The sequence below is a fragment of the Kryptolebias marmoratus genome, linkage group LG13, assembly GCF_001649575.2.
Source record: "Kryptolebias marmoratus isolate JLee-2015 linkage group LG13, ASM164957v2, whole genome shotgun sequence".
Lineage (NCBI taxonomy): Eukaryota > Metazoa > Chordata > Actinopteri > Cyprinodontiformes > Rivulidae > Kryptolebias > Kryptolebias marmoratus.
Genome location: NC_051442.1, coordinates 15,060,914 through 15,084,650, shown reverse-complemented (window position 1 = coordinate 15,084,650; position 23,737 = coordinate 15,060,914). Strand labels below are relative to the sequence as shown.

General features: G+C 42.0%; 2 protein-coding genes across 5 annotated transcripts in view; both read left to right on the top strand.

Annotated features, from left to right (window-relative positions):
* LOC108248274 (neuronal tyrosine-phosphorylated phosphoinositide-3-kinase adapter 1) overlaps window positions 1–9,522 on the top strand; it is a 33,300-nt gene extending 23,778 nt beyond the window's left edge. For all 3 annotated transcript variants that reach the window (XM_017436942.3, XM_025010775.2, XM_025010777.2), the window contains exons 3-7: window positions 4,338–4,702; window positions 5,012–6,784; window positions 6,908–7,150; window positions 7,519–7,625; window positions 8,180–9,522. In XM_017436942.3, the coding sequence (XP_017292431.1) occupies window positions 4,338–4,702; window positions 5,012–6,784; window positions 6,908–7,150; window positions 7,519–7,625; window positions 8,180–8,611 (2,920 nt within the window). In that variant the 3' untranslated portion in view covers window positions 8,612–9,522. The remainder of the gene's footprint in view (window positions 1–4,337; window positions 4,703–5,011; window positions 6,785–6,907; window positions 7,151–7,518; window positions 7,626–8,179) is intronic.
* Window positions 9,523–12,083: 2,561 nt separating this feature from the next.
* atp1b2b (ATPase Na+/K+ transporting subunit beta 2b) lies at window positions 12,084–22,743 on the top strand. 2 transcript variants are annotated; one of them, XM_017436950.3, is made up of 8 exons: window positions 12,084–12,531; window positions 16,593–16,721; window positions 16,796–16,903; window positions 17,082–17,287; window positions 17,511–17,570; window positions 18,402–18,428; window positions 18,650–18,745; window positions 18,880–22,743. In XM_017436950.3, the coding sequence occupies exons 1-8, from the start codon at window positions 12,441–12,443 to the stop codon at window positions 19,045–19,047; spliced, it is 885 nt and encodes a 294-aa protein (XP_017292439.1). In that variant the 5' UTR covers window positions 12,084–12,440; the 3' UTR covers window positions 19,048–22,743. The 2 variants fall into 2 exon arrangements, with proteins under 2 accessions (XP_017292439.1, XP_017292440.1); XM_017436951.3 differs by lacking the exon at window positions 18,402–18,428 and having other exon boundaries at window positions 12,087–12,531.
* The last annotated feature ends 994 nt before the right edge of the window (window positions 22,744–23,737 follow it).

Below are 23,737 nucleotides of genomic sequence, written 5' to 3'. Positions count from 1 at the left end.
TTTTATAGCAGCTGCCAGCCCAGCTTTATGATCAGAGAAAGTAAGTAACAGCCACATAAATTAAAAAGTTAGTTAGTTGTAGACGTACATCCAGTGATTACGTTCTGAGAGTTTCATAGAAATCAGTCCAGTGGTTCATGAGATATTTTGCTAACAGACAGACAAATGAACACACACACACAGTTACAGGCAGTTACATTATTTCACGCCTTTCATGGTGGTGGGCAACAAGAACCACACAGTTTGTCCCATTTAGGTCGACATCTAACAGGCGTCTACTGTTTTCTGCATGTTTCAAGAAAGTACAATCGACTGACGCGAGGATAAGAGCGTTCAACGGGGAACTTGTTTCAGCTGCTGGTCGCTTGGAGCATATTTAAAACTGGGAGTCACATGCTAACAAAAGACGCTAGCATGCTTTAAGAGGGATCACTTTAGGTTAAAGCAGAAGATGGTGAGAAGAAAAAAAAGAATCAAATGGGCTCAAAGCCTCACTGGAGACAACCTATAACTGAAGGCATTCAATTAAAGTGTCAGACATGTCAGAAAGGTCCAACAGAATGAGGACAGCCACAGACTGCACGTCAGCGTTCAACGCGAAATGACCTAACCTTCCACGTTTGTCCCGAAACCAGAGTGGACGCTCCCAGATTCTTCAAAAATCTCCTTCGTCTGCTTAGAAATGCTTCAACTTTGCCCCACAAAATTAGAAATAGGACACGAGCTGCTACAGGGAGAATCATCTAAACTGGATTTCTTCATAATTAAAAAAAAAAAACAGATTTCACCGCAGCTGTAGAAACTTTAGGGAATATCTGTCACGGTAAAGAGAAGATAGAAGTCAGGAATTATTTCCTGACTCTGCCAAAGGTGAAAAAAATATGTTTCCTCTTTTCTTTTTAGAACAAATATCCAGCTTGCACGCGCAGATAGTTATAAAAACCCCTGGAAAACATTGTGTTATAACAGCATAATGGTTAGTTTAGCTTGTGAGTATTGTATAATATTTGAAAAAAAAAATTCAAGCTAATAAAATCTTACTTGATTTAAAATTTTTCACGTTTTACAGATTACAGATTAAGCTCTAATCTGTATTATTGCCCATTGTTAAAGGCGGACAATAATATATTTTCTCATGTCTATGTGTGTGTGTGTGTTTGTTAGCAAAATATCTCATGTACCACCTGACATATTTTATTCCAACTTCCAGAAAAAAAAATCATTGGATTTACATCTACATCCAAATCACTTTTGAAGTCAACCCAATTCAAGATGGCCACCACAACTGATCAACACAAAAATGTCTATAACTTAGTCAGTTTTACAGATACTGAGTTAGAATTTGACCTGGTAGTACCTGAGACTTCTTCACAAGACATACTCTGGAAGTGGAATCCAGTGATAAAACGTTAATCTTAAAGTTTAACGAGAACTGCCATAACAAATAATTTTTCAACGCAGGATGACCTTAGTGTAAAACTCTGCCATGAAAGGAGGCATACTAAATTAATTCCTTTAAGGAATTCTAGGCCTTTAATATAAACCAAGTTTTGACACTAACACTAGCGAGGTTCATTTTGAGATTTTCATTTAGTGAGAAGTTTGCAGAGGTCAGAGGACAAGTTTTGTCCCCCTTTGAAAGAACAAAGCTCAGACTCTTCTTCTGTTTTCAGTCTTTACGTTAAGCTGCTCGCTGTTTATATTTAAGCAGGTATGAGTGTGCTATAGATTTTCTCATTTATCTCCACTTTACCTACTGCAGATTATCGTCTTAAGCCCTAAGAAAGAGAGTGCAAATAAAAAGGTGAGCCCTGATACTCTTTGAACAGCTGTCTTTGGTTTTATTTTGAAAACCGTAGAGAGATTCTGCCCTCTAGAAGAAATTAAAGGGGGGAAGAAAAAAAAAGGAGCTCTTCAAGCTGCAAGAAGATGCTCAGCCTCTGTCCTGTGCTAAATTTGGCCCGCTAGTATCTATGTCAATTGTGAGGAGTTACTAGAACATCTCCACAGGCATTCAAGGGCACAAACATGCTTGTGGAGATGCAAATGAACTCTGCGGCTTTGCCACACAGATTAGAGCACATAGGTGCGCACGCCACCTCACAGGCAACGAGGAGAAAATAAGAGCCTCAGTGTGCTGGCGACGAGCAGCCTCAGAGAACCCTTCTGCCGCTGCATGCGAAGCTGAATACAAATTATAAGCTCCAGTTGTCTTGCAAGGATCAAAACTGATCCCGAAGAGTACGCTGGATGGCTTGTCACTGTTGTATACTGTGAGAAATTTCTTAAACCTGCCGTGTAATCGCACACTCAGAAACTGTTTCTTGTTGTCTTAAACGTGTTGACACAGATCTGAATATCCAAATGTGCTCCTGGTGTTTTCTCTAGAATATGATAAACACAAAAAAAAACACAGAGCTGAACAGTTTCACTCTGACGCATAGAAACTTCACAGTAACCTTGTCAACGACGACAAGGGACATGTCAACTCATGTTACTGTTGGGTGAAGACTCATGCCGCCTCCAAAGAAGACACCACCCAACTGCAGCACCGGTTTCTAAAATACAGATGATAAGCTGAGTTAAATGGGGTACGAAATCTCAGTTTTTGTTGTTTGAACCAGAGAGCCAATGTTCTTATCTGAAATTTAACTTCACCATTTATAATTTATTCACAAGAATGTTGCTAAATTTAAGGGATGTTGCGTCTATGCATGACACCGTTAGAAATAAATTACTTAACATCTTTTCAAATTAGTTGTTTTGTTTTTTTAACCACCAACATCTCCAAATACCTTACTATGTAGATGTTAGTATAGCATCATATTCATGACAGAAGTGTCTGCATCCCTCTGTGTTGGTTTTATAAAATGAATGAATAATGTGTGTGAAGGAATTTTGTGGTCGACTTGGTGACTACAAGGTCCCGTAGCTGCAAAACAAGCTCAAATCATCAGTCCTCTACCACCGTGCTTGACAGCTGGTACTGGAATGTTTTTACATTTATCTTGTGTTTGGTTTTCACTAAACGCTGTGCATTATGGGCACTTTGGTTTTATATGTCCAAAGAACATAGTTACAGAAGTTCTTTGGTTCATTCAGATGCAGCTTTGCAAACCTAAGTCAGTCTGCATTGTTCTTTTTAGAAGAAAGGCTTTCTTTTGACAGCTCTACCATACAAGAAATGCTCAGTCAGTTATTTTCTAGTTGTCCTGTCATGAACTTTAACCTTTGACCTGCTAACTGAGATCTGTAGCAGCTGAGATGCAGCTCTTAGGTTTTTTGCTATTTCTCTGAGCATTACACAGTCTGAACTTGATGTCCACTCCTGGGAAGATTGACATCTGTCTTAAATATTATCTCCTTGTGAATAATCTTTCTCACTGTGGAATGATGGACAACAAGTTGTTTGGAAATGACCTTTAACCCTTCCCAGATTGATGAGCAGCAACAGTTACTTCTCTAAAGTTATTGCTGGTGTCTTTCTAAGATGGCATTGTGTTGACAAACGCTCGTTTGCTCCAAAGCAGCAAACCAACTCCTGCTTTTATAGAGGTGCTCACACTGATGAGGATCAGTTATCAGGTGAATTTGATCAGCAGCTCCTGGCTGCTAATTTCCTTCTAAATCCTGTAGAAGCCTTAAGGGTAAGCTTTTCCATTTTGTCTTCATTTTTATGTAAGTAATAAATAACATGGTGAGATCTGTTTTGTGTGTTTTTGTACACTTGAGGTTAGATGTAAATAATTTTGAATCTGGTAAAGATCAGATCTTTTTTATTATGTCCTGATATGTAAAACCTTAAAATTTACAAGGAAAGAAAGAAAACAGTCCCGGCTGCAGCTCAGTATGATATTAGAACTGCAGCGTTTTGTTTGATTTATTCTCTCTGTCAGTTTTATTTATTGTTGTTTGAGTCTGTGTCATTGATTATTTCAAAGACTCAGTATCAAATAGCTGAAAACCCACAACTGTTCCCATGGTAACAGATGAAATGCTTCTGGCAGTCTTGAATTACAGACTACTGATATGTGTTGAAGATGTAAACATATAAAGAAAAAGGAGGGTAAGGGGATTCCAACAGTGTACACTTCTACTTTTCTTCAGACAAGGGAATTGATTTCCTAATTCATGTTTGAGGTGTAAGCAGAAGGAAAGGTTTGTGAAAGCAAAGACTTTCCTTTTGCAGCAGAAGCCCTGCAGGCATTTCTTCAATGCAAAGGGAATTTTAAAAAGATTAAACAGCAAGTAGAGAAAGAATGGGGTCAATGTAAAAGGTAGTATGTGAATGTTTTTGACTTTACCCTGATTTCTCCACCTCTCTCTTACATCCGCAGTTCCACCCAGAACGACCCCTCAGCCACTGTTGGGAAAGTCAGAGACCTGGCTTCATTCCGACGGCACTTTCGGATGGGTTTCATGACGATGCCCGCCTCCCAGGACCTGTCTCCTCACACGTGTGCCTCTGCCATGGCGCCGCGCTCGCAGTCCTGCCACGCCGTCGGTGCGGGGGACGTGAGCCTGGAGAACGGAGATTACTCTGACACTCAGTCGCAGCATGGTGGTCGCTGCCCCCCAGCCAAACCCAAACGTCATCCGAGCACTCGCCTCAGCTCCTCGTCTGACAGCAGGGCACCTCCTGAGACTCCAACACCCCCTCCCACCACTCACTCGCAGGCCAAACACTCAGAGAAGAAAAATGGTAAAAAGAAAACAAAAACTTTTAAAGCAATAGTTCAGATCTATTGAAGCGGGGTTCTGTGAAAAATCAAAAACAAAACGGCTATAACTACCATTTTTTAAACAAAGATGATCTTAGTCTAAAACCTGGCATGGATGCTAATGGATGATATGCTTTAATTTATAAACTTTTATGACCACAGGCGAGATGTGACTTGTTCATGACCTTTCAACAGAAACTCACTTCTAAAGATCTGAACTTTTGCTTTCAGATGCTTTTTCTCCAGAGATAATTACCTGTTTTCTTGACATGTCTTTTTGTCCCTTCAAGCCATGAAGAAATCCGACTCTGGGGAGATTGGAGCAAAGAAGGTGCCTCCTTTAAAGCCCAAACGAAGTCCCAGCACCCAGCTCACCTTTGACCCTCTTCCTCCACGTGTGCCTCCTCCTGCCACATCCATGCCATTCCAGGCAGCAGACTCTCAGATTCAGGCAGGAGATGGGGAGGATGAGCCGGTCTACATAGAAATGGTGGGCCAAGTGTTCACCAGAGAGAGCCAGACGGCCACGCCCCACCCGGTCACCCCTGTGGCCACCACGCCGGACTCTGACTCGGACCAGAGCGAGGCAATCTATGAGGAGATGAAATACCCGCATCAGGAGGACAGAGAGTCCCAGAGACATCTCCCTCCTAAACACGAGAAACTGAAAAGCTCCAAACACTACCATGTAACCTCTTCCTCCTCCAGCAGTTCCTCCTCTCTGCCACGACCCTCCTCTTCTTCTCCCTCTTACTCCAAACCTAAAGCGACAGTCTCCATCTCTCACTCATCTCCTCTGCCTTCCTCTGCCTCCTCCACCCCTGTACCACAGGTCCTCTCCACCAGTCCCCACACCCCACGAGCTCCTACTCCCTATCTGCTGCAAGGGAGTAAATCTGAGGCAGAGTCCAACACGAAGATCCCAGCCCCCTTCCCCAATCTTCTGCAGCACCGGCCCCCGCTGCTCGCCTTCCCTCAGCCTGCAGCTGCCTCCAGTGGGGTCGGAGTGCAAAACAAAGCTTCCTCTTCCACTAAAACTCAAACATCCAGCACAGCAACTCAAGCCACCACCTCTGCCTCCTCCTCGGCTTCTTCTAATGTTCTCTCGTCACTGTCAGGGTCCAAGGAGTCCTCTGGGGGAAGTGCTAGCCAACAGGACAAACACAGCAGAGACTCCCAGTTAGGCCCCGCTCCCGGACTGAGAGCCAGGAGTCACTCCACACCTCTACCTCCCTCCTCCAAATCCACCTCCCCTTTCTCCCATCACCATCACCACCCTCACCATCGTCCCTCGCACTACCATCACTATCGCAAGCCGGACAGAGGAGACTCCCCCGCTCCGACCAAGAGCGGCTCTCAGACGTCCAGCCAGGCCACAGTTCAGACCCAGACCTCAAGCTCAGGCAAGGAGGGAAAGTCTGTCAGCTTCCTGCTGAAGTCTGATAAAGAGAGGGACAAAGACAGGGACAGGGATCGAGACAGGGAAAGGGACAGGACTAGAGACAAGGACAAGGAGCGAGACAGAGACAAAGAGAAGGACAAGGACCGAGATAGAGATAGGGACAGAGATAAGGACAGAGAAAGAGATCGGGATCGGGATCGGGATCGGGACGGAGGGCCACACTCTTTACCGATTGATAGCACGACCACTTCGAGCAGCCAAACGCCTCAAAGCAGCACCAGCTCAACCCCTACGCCACTGTCGTCATCCCAGCGTCCTCATTCCCGCCCACATCTCCGCTCTCACACTCCTCACGGCCTGCCAGCCTACAAGCCTCCCTCCTCAGACAGCCCGTTGCTCTGGACCTACCCATCGGGTGGCTTCCGGAGGCCGCCGGCATACGAGAGCCTGAGAGGCAGCTCTCAGACTCCGTCTCTGCAACAGCCTTTGAGTCTTACTGGTGTCGGTGAGGGGACGTCCAAAAACAGCGGAGGGTCTTCGTCACATTCAAAGGTTGGGTTCATGCCCTGGGACAGCAGTGGCAGTTTGGGCGCAGACGAGGGGTCTTACTGGCCTATGCAGAGAAAACTGTCCTTCAGCCACGGGAGCAGAGACTCAGAGAGTAAGTCAGAAATCATTCAATCCAAACAGTTAAGATACTGTATTTTTTTAAAAATGGTAATAAAGTTTTTAAGGTGTTTTAGTTTTAGAAAAACATGCCTCGTGTTTATCTTCCCTGACTCAGGAGACGAAGGACGGTCCTGGAACGGGAGCGCCGATGCTCTGCTGAGGATGGATAAGGAGGACCTCGGAATGGGCTCTCGAGGAAGTCACTCGGGCATCCCGGTTCACTTCAGTGGTGCCTCCAGCAGGGCCCTCGGTCACAGCGAGTCTTTGGCAGGTGTGGACAGCAGCTCAGGGTTTAGAGCTCTGCCCAGAGCAGGCCTGCCTCTTCCCTGCCAGACTTTTCCTGCCTGTCGCAACGGAGGTAGGCAAACACCTCCTGACTGCAACATTTTAGTCAGCTTTAAGTCAAAACATCCTGGTTAAAAACATATCCTATAGTGGTAGATTTACAATGGGATATCTCTCCTGGCTCATATGTAAATCCATTTGTTTATGATGTATTTTAGTCCACTAGGGTCAATTAGTAGGCTAAATATTAAATAGTGGCTCATTGGTTTAAGATGTAATATAAATCATTTATAAGTGTTAAAAGTACCATAAAATATATAGAGGACTCAAAGCAAACAGGGACTGTCTTAATTCACAGTTGCATTCAGACATTTACGGCTCTGTTTTATATTCCACTGCTCGGCTCAGCAGGAACACATTGTAATGTTTGTTTCCTCACAGAAGTGGGGCGGCTGGGCCGCTCCTCCTCGGCTGCTGGAGTGAGACAGGTGGGTGTCGGAGACGTCCAGAGACAGAGCAGTCTACCGGCACGAGAAGCCCTGAATCAGGTGAATATATAACATCTGGCTTTATCACTGCAAAGACTATTAATTTCAAACACAGTATAATTTGAAGTGAACATCAATATTGCTCTTGTTACGACTTCCCCCTTCTGCTGGAGACGCTGCTCCTCCTGGTCTATTTATAGCTGGTCGTTATGCCCACTGAGCAGAATAAGGTTCTGGCCTGTCTGATGAGGAAAAAAGATGTAAGACGTTGGTTAATATGCAGACAGTAAATAAGGAAGAGGAGATGATAGCAGAATATGCTGAACAGTAGTTAGAAGGGTGAATTGCAGTCCTCTAGCACAAAATTCTGTCCAGTTTCTGGCTTCATTGCAAATGCTGACGCAGTTTGAGTGTGCTGCAGAGACTGTCTGCATGCGTCTGATTGACCCTCCCTCAAACTGGAACCAATGCAGCAACACTGCATCCTGGTGGCAATCTTTAGGAAGTAAATCCTTTTCATCATGACCGGAAATTTTACTGTAATGCTAATAGGGGTTTAAAAATTCATGTGCTGCTACATGAATTGACTGACCCGTCTTTTTTCCTACACACAGCTGCAAGGTCTGGGTCCAACCCAAACCCCCTGCAGTCCCAGCGCTCCCAGCGTGTCTCGGCAGCAGCAGCAGCTTCAGCTCCACCAGCAGCAGCTGCATTTAAAGCAGCAGCTCCAGCAGCTCCAGCAGCAGCACCACCTACAGCTGCAGTTCCAACAGCTCGCCCAGCTGGCACAGGGACAGCCCCCTGCCGGCGGGGGTGCCACGCCGTCCGCCACTCAGACCCAGAGAGACGGCAAGCTGCTGGAGGTCATCGAGCGCAAGCGCTGTCTGTGCAAGGAGATCAAGGCTCACAGGCGGCCTGACAAAAGCCTGTGCAAGCAGGACAGCATGCCCATCCTGCCAAGCTGGAGACGGACACCTGAGCCTAGAAATTCTGGCACCCCACCCTGTCAAAGGCCGCAGGCCGTGGTGTGGGACACAGCAATCTGAGGGGAAACAGACAGACTAGTCCCCAAAACAAACTGATGACCAGACTATAGAGGAAAAAACATGAGTAAAAGGGAATTAAAGTTTAAAATGGTCTGGTGAAACAATAAAATAAGAGAGAGGTCATGGAAGAAAAAGAAGAAAAGAAGAAGAAAACACTGCTCTCATTGTGGTTGAGACTGATCAGAATGGTTTCCGGAGACCTTGAACTTGTTTGTGGAAACCAAAAACAAGAAAAAGGTCAATGGAGTGGTGTAGAAAACGTTTCAATTTCATACCCAGCTGATTTGTATTTTCTCTGTACTATGTATTATACTGATGTGTTCTAATTGCCAATGATTTTTTTGCCACAAAAACACCAGTATTATTGCTACAAAACAAAAAAAAAAAAATAGACAGTCACAAAGTAATAATGAGTGGGTAATTTTTTTCTTAGATTGGTGTTGCCAAATATCCTCCTGACTACTTGAGACGCAAAAAGGAACCGTGTGTTTTCTCCAGCTCACCGTAATCCGACAAGCACAGAGAACTGTGCAGGAGAAAAGGCAAGACTACATAGATCAGTTCTTGAAGTGTTTCTTGAAATCGTGAATGTATACGAGATGTCTTGGTATCAATAGATTGTCATTGTGGATGCAAATAATCATCACTGAGAAGTAAAAAGCTACCTACTGTATCTGTTTGCATATTTGTATTGTACAAAAAAAAAACCTCTATTTACTTTCTCGACGTTTCTGCAATTTTACAGCAATATGCTCCCAAAGCTCGAGCAACATATTTAAAACTTGTGTCAGCTAGCCTAACATACATATCTAAGACTTGAATAAGTCATATTTACTGTGTCATTCTCTGCATGTCATAATAGACATACAGTGCTGTAAAAAAAAAAAAAAAAATAGAAAAAAAAACGTGTAGAGATGATCCTGTCAGACTTTAACATACAGCAGAACTTCACTAGGATAACGTGTGGTTAGTAGGAAACGTGTTGCCAGGGAGGGATTATCGTAAGAAATCGTGGCACATCTGTTGCAGTCCAGCCTAATAGATCCAGATCAGTCCAGGAAACATCATCACTCATGCTTCTACGCAGTTGCACATCACTATTTGTTCCACCACACAGGAATAAACCCAGCACTGACACCCATCAACGCAGACTGTGCAATACGGTGCAACTGATAAAGACTGTGAGTCTCGATCACCTCAAACAGAATGCTGGAACAATCTGCACAAAATAGGAGAAATCAAACCCTGATGTACTGTAAATAGATATGTACAACTGTATTGAAAATGTTGTACTTGTATTCAATACATATTATGTAGCATAGACTGTATAAACAGAACTTTGTTCACTTCTTTTTTTCCTTCTTTTTCTAAAGGTAGTTTATCTGCTGCAGTTGGTCCATGCATTACTTTTAGATCTACAAATAAACAACGAGCCCTCTTAATAAAAAAAAGGTACAGGCCAACAGTTTATATAGATTTATGCAAGATTCCCTTTAAGCTCTGTTACTGATTCAAGCCCTTTTTTCTACATTCGCTTTTATTTCTGTACAGATTTCAACAGCTTTTAGTCTTAATATTTTTTAATACTTTGCTGCTATCTTGAATACCGGTGTTGTACATTCAACCACACAGTGTTACCATGACAAACTTTATTAATATAGTGCTTATTGTTACATAACTTTTTTTCCTTTTTTTCCCACCCTGAAAGCCACGTGAAATGAAGTTTGTACCTTGAAGAGTCAGCTCTCCTGTAATAGTATTAAGGCGCTTGAATGTCTCTTGGTTGTTGTTTTACAATAGTCAGTACCAAACTGTACAGGAAACGGTAAAAAAAAAGTTTAAAAAAAATCTAAATATTTGAGAGTCACTGCTTGGCCTTTTGTTTTACTCCCACCTGCTCGTGTTTGAGATTTTTTTTTCTTTTGTTATTATTATTATTATTACTAATATGAAGCTTACTGAGTCCATTTTCAATCAAACACAAGCCAGGTTGAAGGAAATGGGGAAGTGCAATGCATGCAGAGATTCCTTACACTGAAATGTTCCAGTGATATTGTGCCCAAAATCTGATTTCAAAAGTGATCACCTCACTATGGTCCCTTTTCACAGACTGATACGAAACCCCGAGGTAGGCTATCGTGTTCCAGAATAGTTTACAGAGGCTGTTGGTTTTGTGTGTCTTCTGAAACAGTGGCCATTATACGAGTGCCATACTATACTGATGATATGGTAAGATACGGTGTACCTTGGAAATCACTGTAGTGCTATATTTGCATTGATATTGTAATTGAGAATAAATTTTATATAATGAACTTTACACAAGAAAACTGAGCTGCTTTGTGCTTTCTCGTGCCACATGTTTTTTACACTGATGCTGCAGCAGGGAGGGAGGGGGGGAAGTGGACACAGTGTTCCCGCTGCACTGCTGCAATACCTCCTGCTTCCGAGTGAGGGCGCTACCGCAACTCTTCACTTCTCTCTTGATCATAATAATAAAAGAACACAGCCAGTTGACTAATAAAAGAACCCTATTATTTTGAATTATGGATATATATATAGTTGTTAAAAAGTGTGCATCACTTTATTTTGGACTGCTTTTATCTGTGTGCAGAAAGGGTTTTATAATCTGATCTAGTCAAAAAATGATTTAACAAAATCTCATATCTTAAAGGTACTCACTGCAAACTATAAAATCAAACATAAAAAAGGTAACCCTGAACTACATCAGATGGTGCAGTTTGAAAGAGTTTACTCCAGTAGTTTTCCAGATATAATGATATGCAGTTCTGAAACGTGGGTCCACATTCAATGTAAACAAGACACTTGGCTGAATCTGCTGGAAACCAGCTTATATGCATTACTTACTCAACAAGTCTGAGCATAAATATGTACCAATAGTTCAAAATTGCCCGACTCCTCAATCTCAAACAGCCCTTCTGATGGACGTCACCATTGTTGACCTATTTTCAGTCACCTCAGGTGGTAATTGGCAACTGTTTACAAATTTATGTTTACATTTCTTTTAATAAGGGATACATTTAACAGCAATATGAGGAAAAAAAATGTGTATTTTGTTTCTTACTTCATTTAATATTTTTTAAACCAGTCCTCATGACATTGCAAGTACCTTTAAAGCTTTAAAGTGAAATAAAATGTGTATTGTTTACTTTTAATTTATTGTGACCAGAACATTTTAAAAAGTCCCTTTAAATAGGTGTCACGATGAGTTGGCGAAATTAGTGGAAGAAGCTTAAAAAAGACTTCGTGGACCTTGTGGGAATATTAGTTTTTTTCTTCTTTTTTTTCTGCGCCTTTTGTAGCTGCATTACGGCCTGGCCTCAGGCTTGCTGGGCCGCAATGCGATTGGCTGTCCAGGTTGTCGTTAATGTATCAGGACAGCTGATTGGTCGCAGCGGGGCGAGGGAGGAGGGGCTGTTTTTGCCGGGTTTGGAGGATGCTGAGCTCGTGCGCGTCCGTGCACATGTGTGTGTGGTGCTCGCAGAGAGAGGCGGAGGGAGCGCTTTACCGCAGTATCACTACATTTCTGCACCACTCATCAAAACTCTGCGGCATGCAGACCGGAGCTCGGGGGGAGACACTTATTTAGAGCGCTGGACCGCTATCAATCCCTCTAATAAAACAGGCGGTGGTGTTTTTGATATATGTATGTTTTTTAACTTTAATTTATAATTTATTTTTGCGCAAGTGGTTGAGCAAGTTAGTTTCTTCAAATTGCCGGTGACACAGCAGAGTCTGGGCAATTGTTGCAGCCTCTTTGTAAGGCTTTAAAGGCAAATATAGAAATATAGATATATACATTTAGGACGCAATGGCAAAGGATGGAAACAAAAGCGAGTGGAAAGAGTTCGTGTGGAACCCCAGGACCAGGGAGTTTCTGGGCAGAACGGCAAGCAGCTGGGGTAAGTACCGTCCGAGCTTCGGCACTGCAGCAAAAACACGCTCCCCCGGCTCTGTAACAGGTCGCCGTCATGAAGTAGGGGGGTTCATCCAGGCTCGGGCTGAGGGATGTGTGTCATACAGTTTGATCCCGGGCTGACTCGTCGCAGCCGAGGGATGGGAGGAGGCTGTCGCTGTCCAGCACAGACAGACAGCTGTGGTGCTGAAATCTGACTGCGGCACCGCTTCCTGCAAGAACCGGCATTTTTCTTTTTTTTTTTATCCCCCACCCCTTCACTCCATTATTCATTCTTCTTATCCTGATGCTTCCCTTGGTGCTGCTCATAAGAGGTTACCTCACACTCTCTGGTCTTATTTAATTACAATTTATTGCACTTTTCGATGTAGCCTGATTGCTGAAGCTGTGTCACAAAGTGCCCGTCATCTAAAAAATGCTGCAGCTTGTTCTCTTCTCTGATTATACCTTTTTTAAGTTGTGCCTAAATCAGTTTGCATGCGGCAGTAGTTCTGGTCAAAATGTGCTCTCAGCATGATGTCACTTACCCCCCCAACACACACACACACACATACACACAGACACACACACCACCATCTCCCTTCCCCCCTGGAGGCTGTGAGGGAATATTCAGTTCCAGCCACCTTTTATGCAGAAAGAGCCTGAAAGATTCATGAACCAACAGGGCACATATGGCTCTGTTCTAATGAACACTGGAGCATTTTAATCTGGGTAAAGCCCAAGGCCAAATGCTATTTGTATCACCCTCCACCCGGCCCCTCCCAGCACCTGTAAATCACTGAGGGATTTAATCCTAATCTAATGGCTCCATTGGCTGTGCAGGACGGTATCACATCAGGCTGTTCTGGCAGAGGAAAAAAAAACAAACTCTGAGGACCTGTTTTTGAAATTGTTTTGACTGGAGACATAATCTCAGTCTTGACACTCAGTTGGAGTAATGCCAGAAGTACTTTAGCTTGGAATGGTGATCATGTTTGGTCAATCGACACCATTGCACACTAACAGAAGAGTTTAAAATCATTGATTCTTGTTGGTATCCAAACCTAATCCAGCTCAGTGTGTCCTAGGCGCTCAAAGGTCCGGTGGCCTTTTTTAATCTGTGCCTGGAGCCTTGTTAAGGAGGCTATTTCTGTTGTACATTACCATACTTAGGACTGCTAAACTTGGCATTTCCTTGCACACTCATAGATACAACTTTAATAAATATAAGCAGCTGAAAAACCCCCATTTTTTCCTGAAAAGACTGATTCAAATTGTCTTTTATAGAAGATTTATGGAGCTTGTCAGCCTCTTACACAGTTCACTTTTATGGGCTGAATAATGGTGGTTCAAAGCATTGGATCAAAGACTGATTAGAGGATGAAACACAACACGTGTGTTTGCGTGTTCTGCTTTGTGTAAAGAGCGGTAATGAAATTTAAAATAAAGGAAGTCCCGATAAAAGGACTGACACTAAACGCTGCCACCAGCTGATGGAACATGGTTGAGCCTGAAATTAAAATGGGACTAATTAGGATTGCTGCTCATCCGGTTTCCAAAAACAAACCCCAAAAAATACATAGAAAGAAAAAGCACAATGTGGCTGTTCTTACAGTAAGAATCCATGCTGTTAACAAAATGCTACGACTTTTTATTTTCAGTTCAGAGTCTGTTTGATCATAAGGAAGGAAGCGGCTACACAGCATGTCAACATCTTTCTATTATTACTGAAGAAAGAGCAGGATGCTGAGCCATCCTAATAAAACTGGGCTGAAAGAGAGATGCATCACTCTCCATCATCAGTAAACCTAACACCCTTTTAGTTCGAGGGATGAAGCCACCCCTCCCTGTCTCCCCCATGCGGTGTCATGTTCCCCGGTTAGTACAATCTCTCTCCTGACTGACAGCACAAAATGTTTCAGCACTTTCTTTGATCTCGCTTCTGTCTCTCGCTGAAGCCTGATGCCATACATGTTTAATAGCTCGACCTGCCTCCATTGCCACAAACTCTTTTGCACTTTACTCAGCTTTTTGAGCGTTTTGACTCCCAATAAGAGGAAATGCACACACACGGACACACACACATGCAAGCTATAAATCATTAAGACAATAATCGCCCCCCTCCTTGGATCACTTTCCCCTCGACATTTTGCCGTGGGTCGCTGCCAGTGTTGCTGTGTGGGGAGGCAGATGCGACACCGCTGCTGAGGGAGCGCCTTGCTTGGGGCCCTTCCAGCAGAGACACGGGGTCAGGGCGCTCAGCTGCGTCCCAACGCTGGCCTCAGGTGTTGGTGCGTCACAGAAAAGGCTATTTCTGTTGCCCTGTTCTCTTTAAAGCAGCTGCTCAAAAGTATGTGACACTTCCAAGTATAAAACATCTTGTCATTGGATTATTGGCTGTTTGATACTCCTGGAAGAGAGAGGAAAATAATTATTTGCTGTTTTCCTTTCTGTCACATGTAAGTTTATCACTGTGGTATGACAATCGCCCAACCTTTTGGCTAGGTCTCCCTCCTGTTCTTCTTCCTTAATCTCCCCCTTTCTGTGGGTCTTACGATTCAGATTTCATATTTTTAGTTAGATGTTTTGAATCCAGATGTCAGACATGGAAGAATGAAATGTGTCTCCCAGGCCAGCTAAAAATAAATCCATGACCCAAGCGCCTAAAATCCCACGGCACACAAAGTCCAGAGGGCAGCTTATGAGTTCATGAGCCTCACAGCCTCAAGGAAGAAGCTGTTCCTCAGCCTGGATGTCCAGGTTTTTCTGCCTGAGGGAAGGAGGGTGAGTTTGGGCTGGGTGGGTGGAGTCCATTGGTGTGTTCTTCGCTCCTGTATCTGCTGGTGTAAATGTCCTCTAGTGAGGTGGATCCAAAGCATTTCAGGTTCTGACCCACAAAGTAACATCAGTTTGTGGCCCCAACTGTTGCTACTTGAAGTGGACAAACATCACTAATAAGCCCAAAAACAAGAACACAATGACAGCCAAAACAAATATTAAAGTATTTTTATCATCTTATGACTGCTATTTTCATATTTGAAAACAGTAATCATCTTAAAATTTGATTGGACTTCATCATCTGAAGACCCCACACTTGTTGTTTCTCAGCCCACGGTGGGGTCCTGAACACAACCTTTTAACAATAAAGGCTGTGTTTGTGACCCATGCGAGGTTGTGACATGTGCACACCCAAATATTTGGCTGCTTCTCCTCCAATGATGAGGGGAGGAGGGGTGAAATCTCCCCTTCTGAAGTCTACCACCATCTCTCGACTTCGCCACAGTTAATATTTTTCCTATTAATTGACAAAATATTTTATTTTGAGGCTATGTTGTTCAAGGGAATAAATATTTAGCATCATAGAGTGCTTGATCTGAGTAAAAAAAGAGACAGCAGTCCAGTTTAATGATGATTACCTATTCAAATGTTACGGACACAATGTTTATATTTAACAGGGATAAATCAATTCCATTTTCAGTTCAGGCGTGGGATTATTCCCATTAAAACATGTCAGCACAACTTTGACTTAAGTTAGTGACTCAGCCAATTGCTCCATAGTCTAAACACATGAATCTTCACAAAAGAAACAAAAAACTAAAATTGTCAGTGTTTTGTTTTAATAATGCATGATAATAAAATAAAGGCTAGGTCTGGATTCTGCTTATTGATGCCTGTAGATGAATTTTGTAGGCTTATTTTGGAGTAAGAGCATGTTCATTTAATGTTTTCTGAAAAAAATATTATCAATCATCAGTTTATCAGATGAAAAAGTTCCCCATTTTTTATGGATACTCATTGGTTGTTTATAATCACCTTGTAGATTTTATTTTAAATTTGAAAAACAATAATGTTGTTAGCGTGTTTCCACTTCTTCATATGAGACTGTAAATATTTGTTTAATTTTGCTTGTGTAGTACATCCTAAGATGCAGTGAATCATTGTTTGAGTCAACATCCATGAGTCAAACGTACGGCGAGAGTAGGAAAACATCGTGAACATACTGGATTACTTTACTCTATATTTATGTTGAGTAATAAAATCACAGCTCTGTCTTCTGTTTGTGTGCAGGTCTCATTTTCCTCTTCTACTTAGTTTTCTACCTCTTCCTGGCTGGCCTGTTTGCTCTCACCATGTACATCATGCTGCAGACACTCGATGACCACAAACCAACCTGGCAAGACAGACTCTCCACACCAGGTGCAGATCCTACAGATTTAAGCTGCGTGACACTCTGTGTCAGTGTTTCCTGACCGTCCTGCTGTCTCTCACAGGTCTAGTGATTAGGCCTCACGCGGATGAAACCTTTGAGATTGTCTACACAATCCAGGAGACCGAGAGCTGGGACATGTTCCCTCGGGCGCTGGACACGTTTCTCACACGTAAGTTTGGCTCTCATCCTCCGAGGGCTCACTGCCGTGGATTATCCAACAATACACAATAAATAGTTTTTACCTTATAACAGTGAGTGGGAGGTTGCCTTGCAGCAGGGTTTGGGTTGAGTCATAAGCCTTTACAAACTACGTAACCCCCACCCGCGCGCTGTCCTCTCCCCTGCAGCCTACAACGACACCCTCCAGGCCCAGAAAAATAACGAGTGCACCCCTGACCAGTACTTTCTGCAGGAGGACAGCGGCGACGTGAAGAACAACCCGAAGCGCTCCTGTCAGTTCAACCGCACCATTCTCGACGCATGCTCTGGACTCCAGGACCGTTCCTATGGATACCAGGACGGCAAGCCATGCATCATCATCAAGCTGAATCGGGTATGAAAGGAAAAGAGGGAAGGGAAAGGGATGCTGTTGCTAGGAGACATGGAGAGACTGAGAAAATAAAAGTGGTTTGGAATGAGGCAGATGTTTGTGTCAAGATTACAGCTGCAGGTTATCGCGCTCATCAGTGACATCTGGTAAACATGATCGCAGCGTGAAAGCTTGTTGTTGCTTCTCTGCGATAAAAGATCAGTGAACATTGTTTCTTTCTCACCAGGTGATTGGATTAAAGCCAGGAAAAAATGGACAGGCTCCGTCTATCACCTGTGGTGCGAAGGTAATCCCTTTGTGTCTTTCACAGTGAAGAACTTAACATGCTGCCCAGTCAGCGAGCCATTGTGTCTCTATTTCCATCTATTGTTCTCCTCCATTTTCCCCTCAACGGATGGTTCAGATTTTTTGAAGTAGGCTTTTACGGAAAGATTGTAACAATTAATATTTTACCTGTCGTAGACGCCTCTTTGAACAACCTCAGTTTGAAGAAACAACTCGTGAGCTGAAGCTAGTCTCAGCAGGGCCAAAACAAAAGTGGATTTATGCTATTTTGTTATTGGTCCCACATCTTAAAGCACCTCCAATTATAAAAGTCTCGCAGCTGTTTGAGCCAACACTACTTTATAAATGTTTACCTAGCTGTCAATAGTGCATTACACATTTATTCTGATGGCACTATAATATTCCTGATGGAAGAGCCCAGGCTGCACCAGAAGGCAGAAGTGTTACACGTAAAGGTGCTGCTATTTGTGCTTCTAACTATCCATAAAACACTATGTAAAAGTAACCATGTAACGTGAAACTGTAGGAAATGTTAATGTTAATAAAAAAGGTTCAGAAGAACCAGATGTTTTAAGATAGCAATAACCCGCTTTTCTCTTGGCCCAGACGCTATTTTTCCCAATCTGTGGTCATTCAAAGAGCTATCTACAACTGGTAAGATATTAATAGTTCAGAACCTTTCCAGATGATCCCACTTCAGAAGATCAAAAATATTCCTTTAATGCTTGTATTGTTCAGACCATCACATTTGCATCCCATGCTACTTTACCGGTTGCACAAACTGTTTTTTTTTTCTTCATCATGCTCCATCAATTTTTTTTTTGCCTCTCAGAAATACAAAGTTGGCAAAGATGAATGGGTAAGAGCAGGACGGCTGTTGTATTTTCTAGAGTTTAGCTGGTATTTATGGTTAGAAGTAGTTCAGAATGTAGTCCTGCTGTACATGTACGTAGACACAGACAGTATTTTTGTATTAATCACAATGCTGAAGTAGGTGGTGGATTGGCAGATATAGATCAGATAAAAGAAGGAGACTGATGAAGTATTAGTTTAACTGAAGAAGCTCTTTTACTCCCTCAGAAAGATGACGCTGACAAAATTGGGGAGTTGGCCTACTACCCTTCAAGTGGCACTTTCAACCTGATGTATTACCCTTACTATGGCAAGAAAGCTCAGGTAAGACTTCATTTTAGATCACAATAAAGTGCTGACATTGCCACATGTTCATAACTGATCGTTATTTCGTTATATTTCCAGAGTTTATTAGAAGTGCACGTTTAGAGTTGCTCCTTTTTGGTCCCTTGCTGCAGGTGAACTACTCTCAGCCTTTGGTTGCGATCAAGTTCCTAAACATCACGGTCAACGAAGACGTCAACATCGAGTGCAAGGTCCACGCTGACAACATTCCCGTCGGCAGTGAAAGAGACAAGTTTGCTGGGAGAGTGTCGTTCAAGCTGAGGATCAACAGCAACAACTAGGTCGACACCCCCCAACCCCCCTCATCCCCTCCACCTTGAAAAGCAACTTTCTTCATTCTCTGCAGCACCGCACACACAGAAAACAAGCCACAGCATTCCCACCCTCTTTATGACCTGTTTACACCCCCCTTTTTAAGGTATATTCTGTTTGGTTTTCTTTTTTTTTTTCTCTTTATTTCAAAGGGGGGAGAAAATTGTTGCGACTAGATGAGGCAAGAATAAAAGGGTGGTAACGCTGTCACTGTTTCTGTTCGTGGGCAATCAGATGAATTATTTTCTGTAAATTAGTTTGAGGTGACATCTATTTATACTGCATGATAAACTAAAGGGATATTAAGGGCGTGTTTTCACAGTGGAAGGATCAGCGACATTACCGGAGAAATGCTGCCTCCTTACAGAGTATCCCTCTCTATATGAAAATACATACAAATTAAAACACAAAATATCTACAGCATTTATAATAACCTCATATCAGTAAGTCTATTTTGTTGCACTCAAAAGAATAACCCAACAAACTTGCGTATGTCTCGGTGGATGGACGCAGAGATGAAGCCATTTGCATGTGTGTGCCATCTTCAGTGTGTTCCGCCCGGTTTGAAATAAGGTTATGGGAAGTGGCTGACCACCAGGAGGGACCGAACTGCAAATGTCAACCCTCACGCACTACCAATGTGTGAGGAAACAGGGTACAGACAGAGCTATGTGTCAGTGAAGTTCATGAGAGGAGATTACTACAGGAGAGTGAGTGTCTGCATGTGTGTATTTGTGTGTGTGTGTGTGTTACATTTACAGATCCCATTTCTTACTGTAGGTCGGGAAGTTGCATGCAATGTGCAATACTCATTAAGCAGCATCCGTTATGAATGCTTGTGTCCACTCACTCCTGTTAAAGCGTCATTATTTTTGATTGTCTGTTATTCTGGTAAAGTAGACTCGACTCGTGTTTAGTTTGTTCATATCAACACCAAATTATTAATAATAAATAGCCATACATCTGTCATGTTTCAGACCTTTTGGGAAATATCTTTTGATCGTCCATGTTAGCTTGGGTTAGAGCTTGTTTTAACCCGCTCATGTGTCTGAATTTCATTTTTAAAAAGGAGCAAAAATGAGGTTTTGCTGACTTTTCCTATTCCTGTTCATGACCTAAAGTTAAACCAAAACTTTTTATCTTGTGTGTAAATTTTGGCTTAATTTAAATATGAATATTTAAAGTTTTATTTTTCATTGTGTGTTTTGCATCTATTTCATTTGTATCAGAAATAGGTGCCTTTTTCTTATTTTTGATTGTTTTATTCTGAAAGTGTGTTTTCTTTTCTTTGGTAAGAGGCAGTTGACTTATTTAATATATTTTCATTTTTGAGGGGGAAAGGAGGATGTAGACTGTTTTTGTTCCCTTCAACCAGAATATCAGAATTTGTAGTTCTTCTGGACCAAACGTGGATAATTACTTAATCAGTTTTTGATGTGATGTTTCTATAAAATGGCAAACACCAGACATGTACTTGAATGACCACAAAAACATCCTGTTTGATTATTATTTTTGTATAGTTTTTTTGCTGTTGCGTCGTTTTAAAAGAAAAAAACCATCACGATGAGTTGACAACCAACATCACCCTCATTAAAAGTCATACATCACTCCTGAAATTGGTGCTGGAGCTAAAAATCAGCGTACCTAAAAGGGTTCATTACCTTTATTGCTCCAGCTGCACACTAAAAGGGTATAGTCATGTTATTTTGAACAATGATAGATCACTTTTATATACCTTTAAAGGTTGATTTTTGCACTCTAAGGTTCAAAAACTGTACATTAGGGTTAAAAATCAACCATAGAGTACAGAAAATGTACCTTAGGGTGCAAAAATCTATTTTAGTATACAAAAAAACAGTTACTTTAAGATACAAAATGAAGCTTTAGGTTAAAAAAATGTATCTTAGAGTGCAAAAATGTGCCTTTAAAGGTAAAACAAAATGTACCATTTCACAATGTTCCTTGCCTATATCCTTCTAGGGTACAGCTGGAGCAAAAACCCAACATACTGATTTAATTACATTCATGTACCTTGATTTTCACCTGTGGAAAGTGCACACAGTGCTGGGCAGGCTCCCAAATTGTTAAAAAAAAGACTTCCAAAAGAACTGCTTAATCAATCCTTAGAGTTACCCGTCTAACCTTGCTTTGGCAGAGCTGTCTAACCTCATCCCAGCTGATTCAGTCACGTCAGCACAGAAAGAGAACCACAAACTGCTGATCACTCTCACTAAAGTCTTATTTGCCTTCTGAACTTCATTGTTCTCAGTGCTAAATTATCTGAATGAGACTTCATTATCTGACCTGGATTTGACAGAAAATAAGAAAACGTTCCTAAATCTAACATGAGTATCTGAACTTTACCTAATGAGGTTCATTCAGAAAGCTCCAACAGGCTCTTTGTTTTTAGCGCTTTGTGACTCCCTTAACCAGCCCACATGCATCTCTCCTCTGCAACGCTTACTTAATTTCACTGTAATCTCTTAATCTGGCCAGATAATCCAGAGCAGGCACGCTGAACTTCTTTACCCTACTTCTGTTGATCCTCCTCCTCTGCACTTCGGTCGCCCGGTTCACTTCCTTGAAACGTCTTTCTTTCTTTATTCATTTATTTTTATCTATCTCTCAGTTATTTTAAGCCACACGAATAAACATTCATCTCCATCATCTGTTTGAACAATCTCGTTTCAATCTCAAAAGGTTCCTTCTTCAGCCAAAGATGTTAATCATAATTTCAGGTTGTGTGTGTTTGTAGTGCATCAGGGCATCGTCAGCAGCAGATCTGAGTACGAATCTCAGTCAGAGATCCAGCTGAAGGGCTGAAAACCCCGTGTTACTAAAAGGCCTCCTGTTATATAATAACACGCACAAAAGGGTTATGTTTTACTACAGCAGAACAGGGCCTCCTGGTGGACAGAAACACGTGTTCGCCAGTGTCTCTGAATGTTATTTCCTGTTGTCTCCATTTATGTTTTGATTTGCTGGGGAATAATTAGCAGGTGTTGTCAAAAAGCAATATATTTATTTCCTGTGTGGATGTGCATACTCAGTGGGTATCATAACATGTACCGTCGAGAGAAAGGAAGAAAAAGGGAAGGAACGTATTCGATTCAGGCAATATTAAAAGTAATGGCTTTGTTTATAAAAGCATATGTTTGCTCTAAACAGAGAGAATGTCTGAGCTCAGGCTGCTTTGTGTCAGGAGAGCTACTTTAAGAGTTAGTTCAACAAAAAGCAAAACATCCGTTTGTTTAGATCCACCTTTTCTGAGTCTTTTCTGCTTTTTTCTTCTTCTTTCAATGAGCTTTTAAAGCTTACAATCAAAGTTCCACGAGGACTTAGCCCTCAAAGCACTTTCAAAACTGCAAAGGTGCACAGTGTTGGAGAGCGAGCGCGAGAGAGCAGGGCAACTATTCATGTTTCAAATTGTGAATAAAAACAAGAAGCATCATTGCCTGCACATATCCTACCAAAGTTCGACTGCACTGTTGCTTACAATTGTGGTGAACAGATTGTTTAAGAGATAAAATGATGAAGCTAGTTAAAAGTTCTCACCCAAATGGCTGAAAAATGATATTTTTTTGCTCTGACCTTATGCATATTTTTGCTCATATTTACGCAAATCAAGATAGAGAAAATAATAAATGTCATTTAAGGGAACTCGATCTTTGTTGTGCCTTTGTCTCAGTCATTTATTCTTGATACTATTTTGATACTTTTGAGCTTCATCATCACATAAAGATTGTGACTTCTCATGACTCAAAAAATGGCTTCAGACAGATATAATCTGCATAGTAGCTCAGGATAATCCTCAGCACTGGTGGATATTGGTGGGAGACTTTGCGCACGTTCTGCTGAATGCCTTAAAAATAAATCCTAAAAAGTGAGAGCTCCGTTTTGACCTATGATGGGATAACAATGTCTGAAAAGAACCATAGAGAACATGTTCACTTTGCTACCTAAAGCTCAGATCTGTAGAAGTGGGGTTCTGTGGAAAACCTCGGAGCATTTAATATCTTACCTGTCATAGATAGTTCTTTGAACAACCTTAGTTTGGAGGAATAGAGTTCGATTCTGACCAAACTGACACGCTAAAGCCTAGTCCAAACGGCCACATTGATCCCCAAACAATCATTTAACTGTGTTAAAAGCATAAAAGTTCAAATAAAAAACATTGAAAAATCACATAATTATGGCTTTAAGACAAGAAAATTCTGGACTTGAAAGAACTTGGAGTGATGTGGATATGATAAAGAACAGAAGATTTTAGAATTGTTTGATTTGACTGAGTAAGACTAAATTCACGTATCAAAGAAAAAATTTTTTAAAATGTGGGTGAATATGGAGAAAAATAGAAGAACTTAAAGGTGCCAAAGTAGGGGATTTACCAGCCTGGTACCAGACTAAATTATAACCAAACCCAAATATGCATTTTATTTTAAAAATTGCCACAGATTTAAGAAAAAGTGTGTTTCTCAAGAAGACTGAAGGTTGAAGGTGAGAAGGTGTTCCTCAAGCCCAGGGGTGGCCAATCCTGGTCCTCGAGGGCCACCATCCTGCATGTTTTACTTGTTCCTCTGCTCCAACACACCTGGTTTGAATCAATGGGTGATTAACAGGCTTCTGCAGAACAAGAAGAGGTGATTTAACCACTGAATC

Excerpts from the sequence above, each read along its gene's own strand:
- atp1b2b (XM_017436950.3), top strand. The coding sequence starts at position 12,441 with ATGGCAAAGGATGGAAACAAAAGCGAGTGGAAAGAGTTCGTGTGGAAC. Across the intron at positions 12,532-16,592 it reads CAGAACGGCAAGCAGCTGGG|GTCTCATTTTCCTCTTCTAC; the intron begins GTAAGTACCGTC and ends GTTTGTGTGCAG. Across the intron at positions 17,288-17,510 it reads TCATCATCAAGCTGAATCGG|GTGATTGGATTAAAGCCAGG; the intron begins GTATGAAAGGAA and ends CTTTCTCACCAG.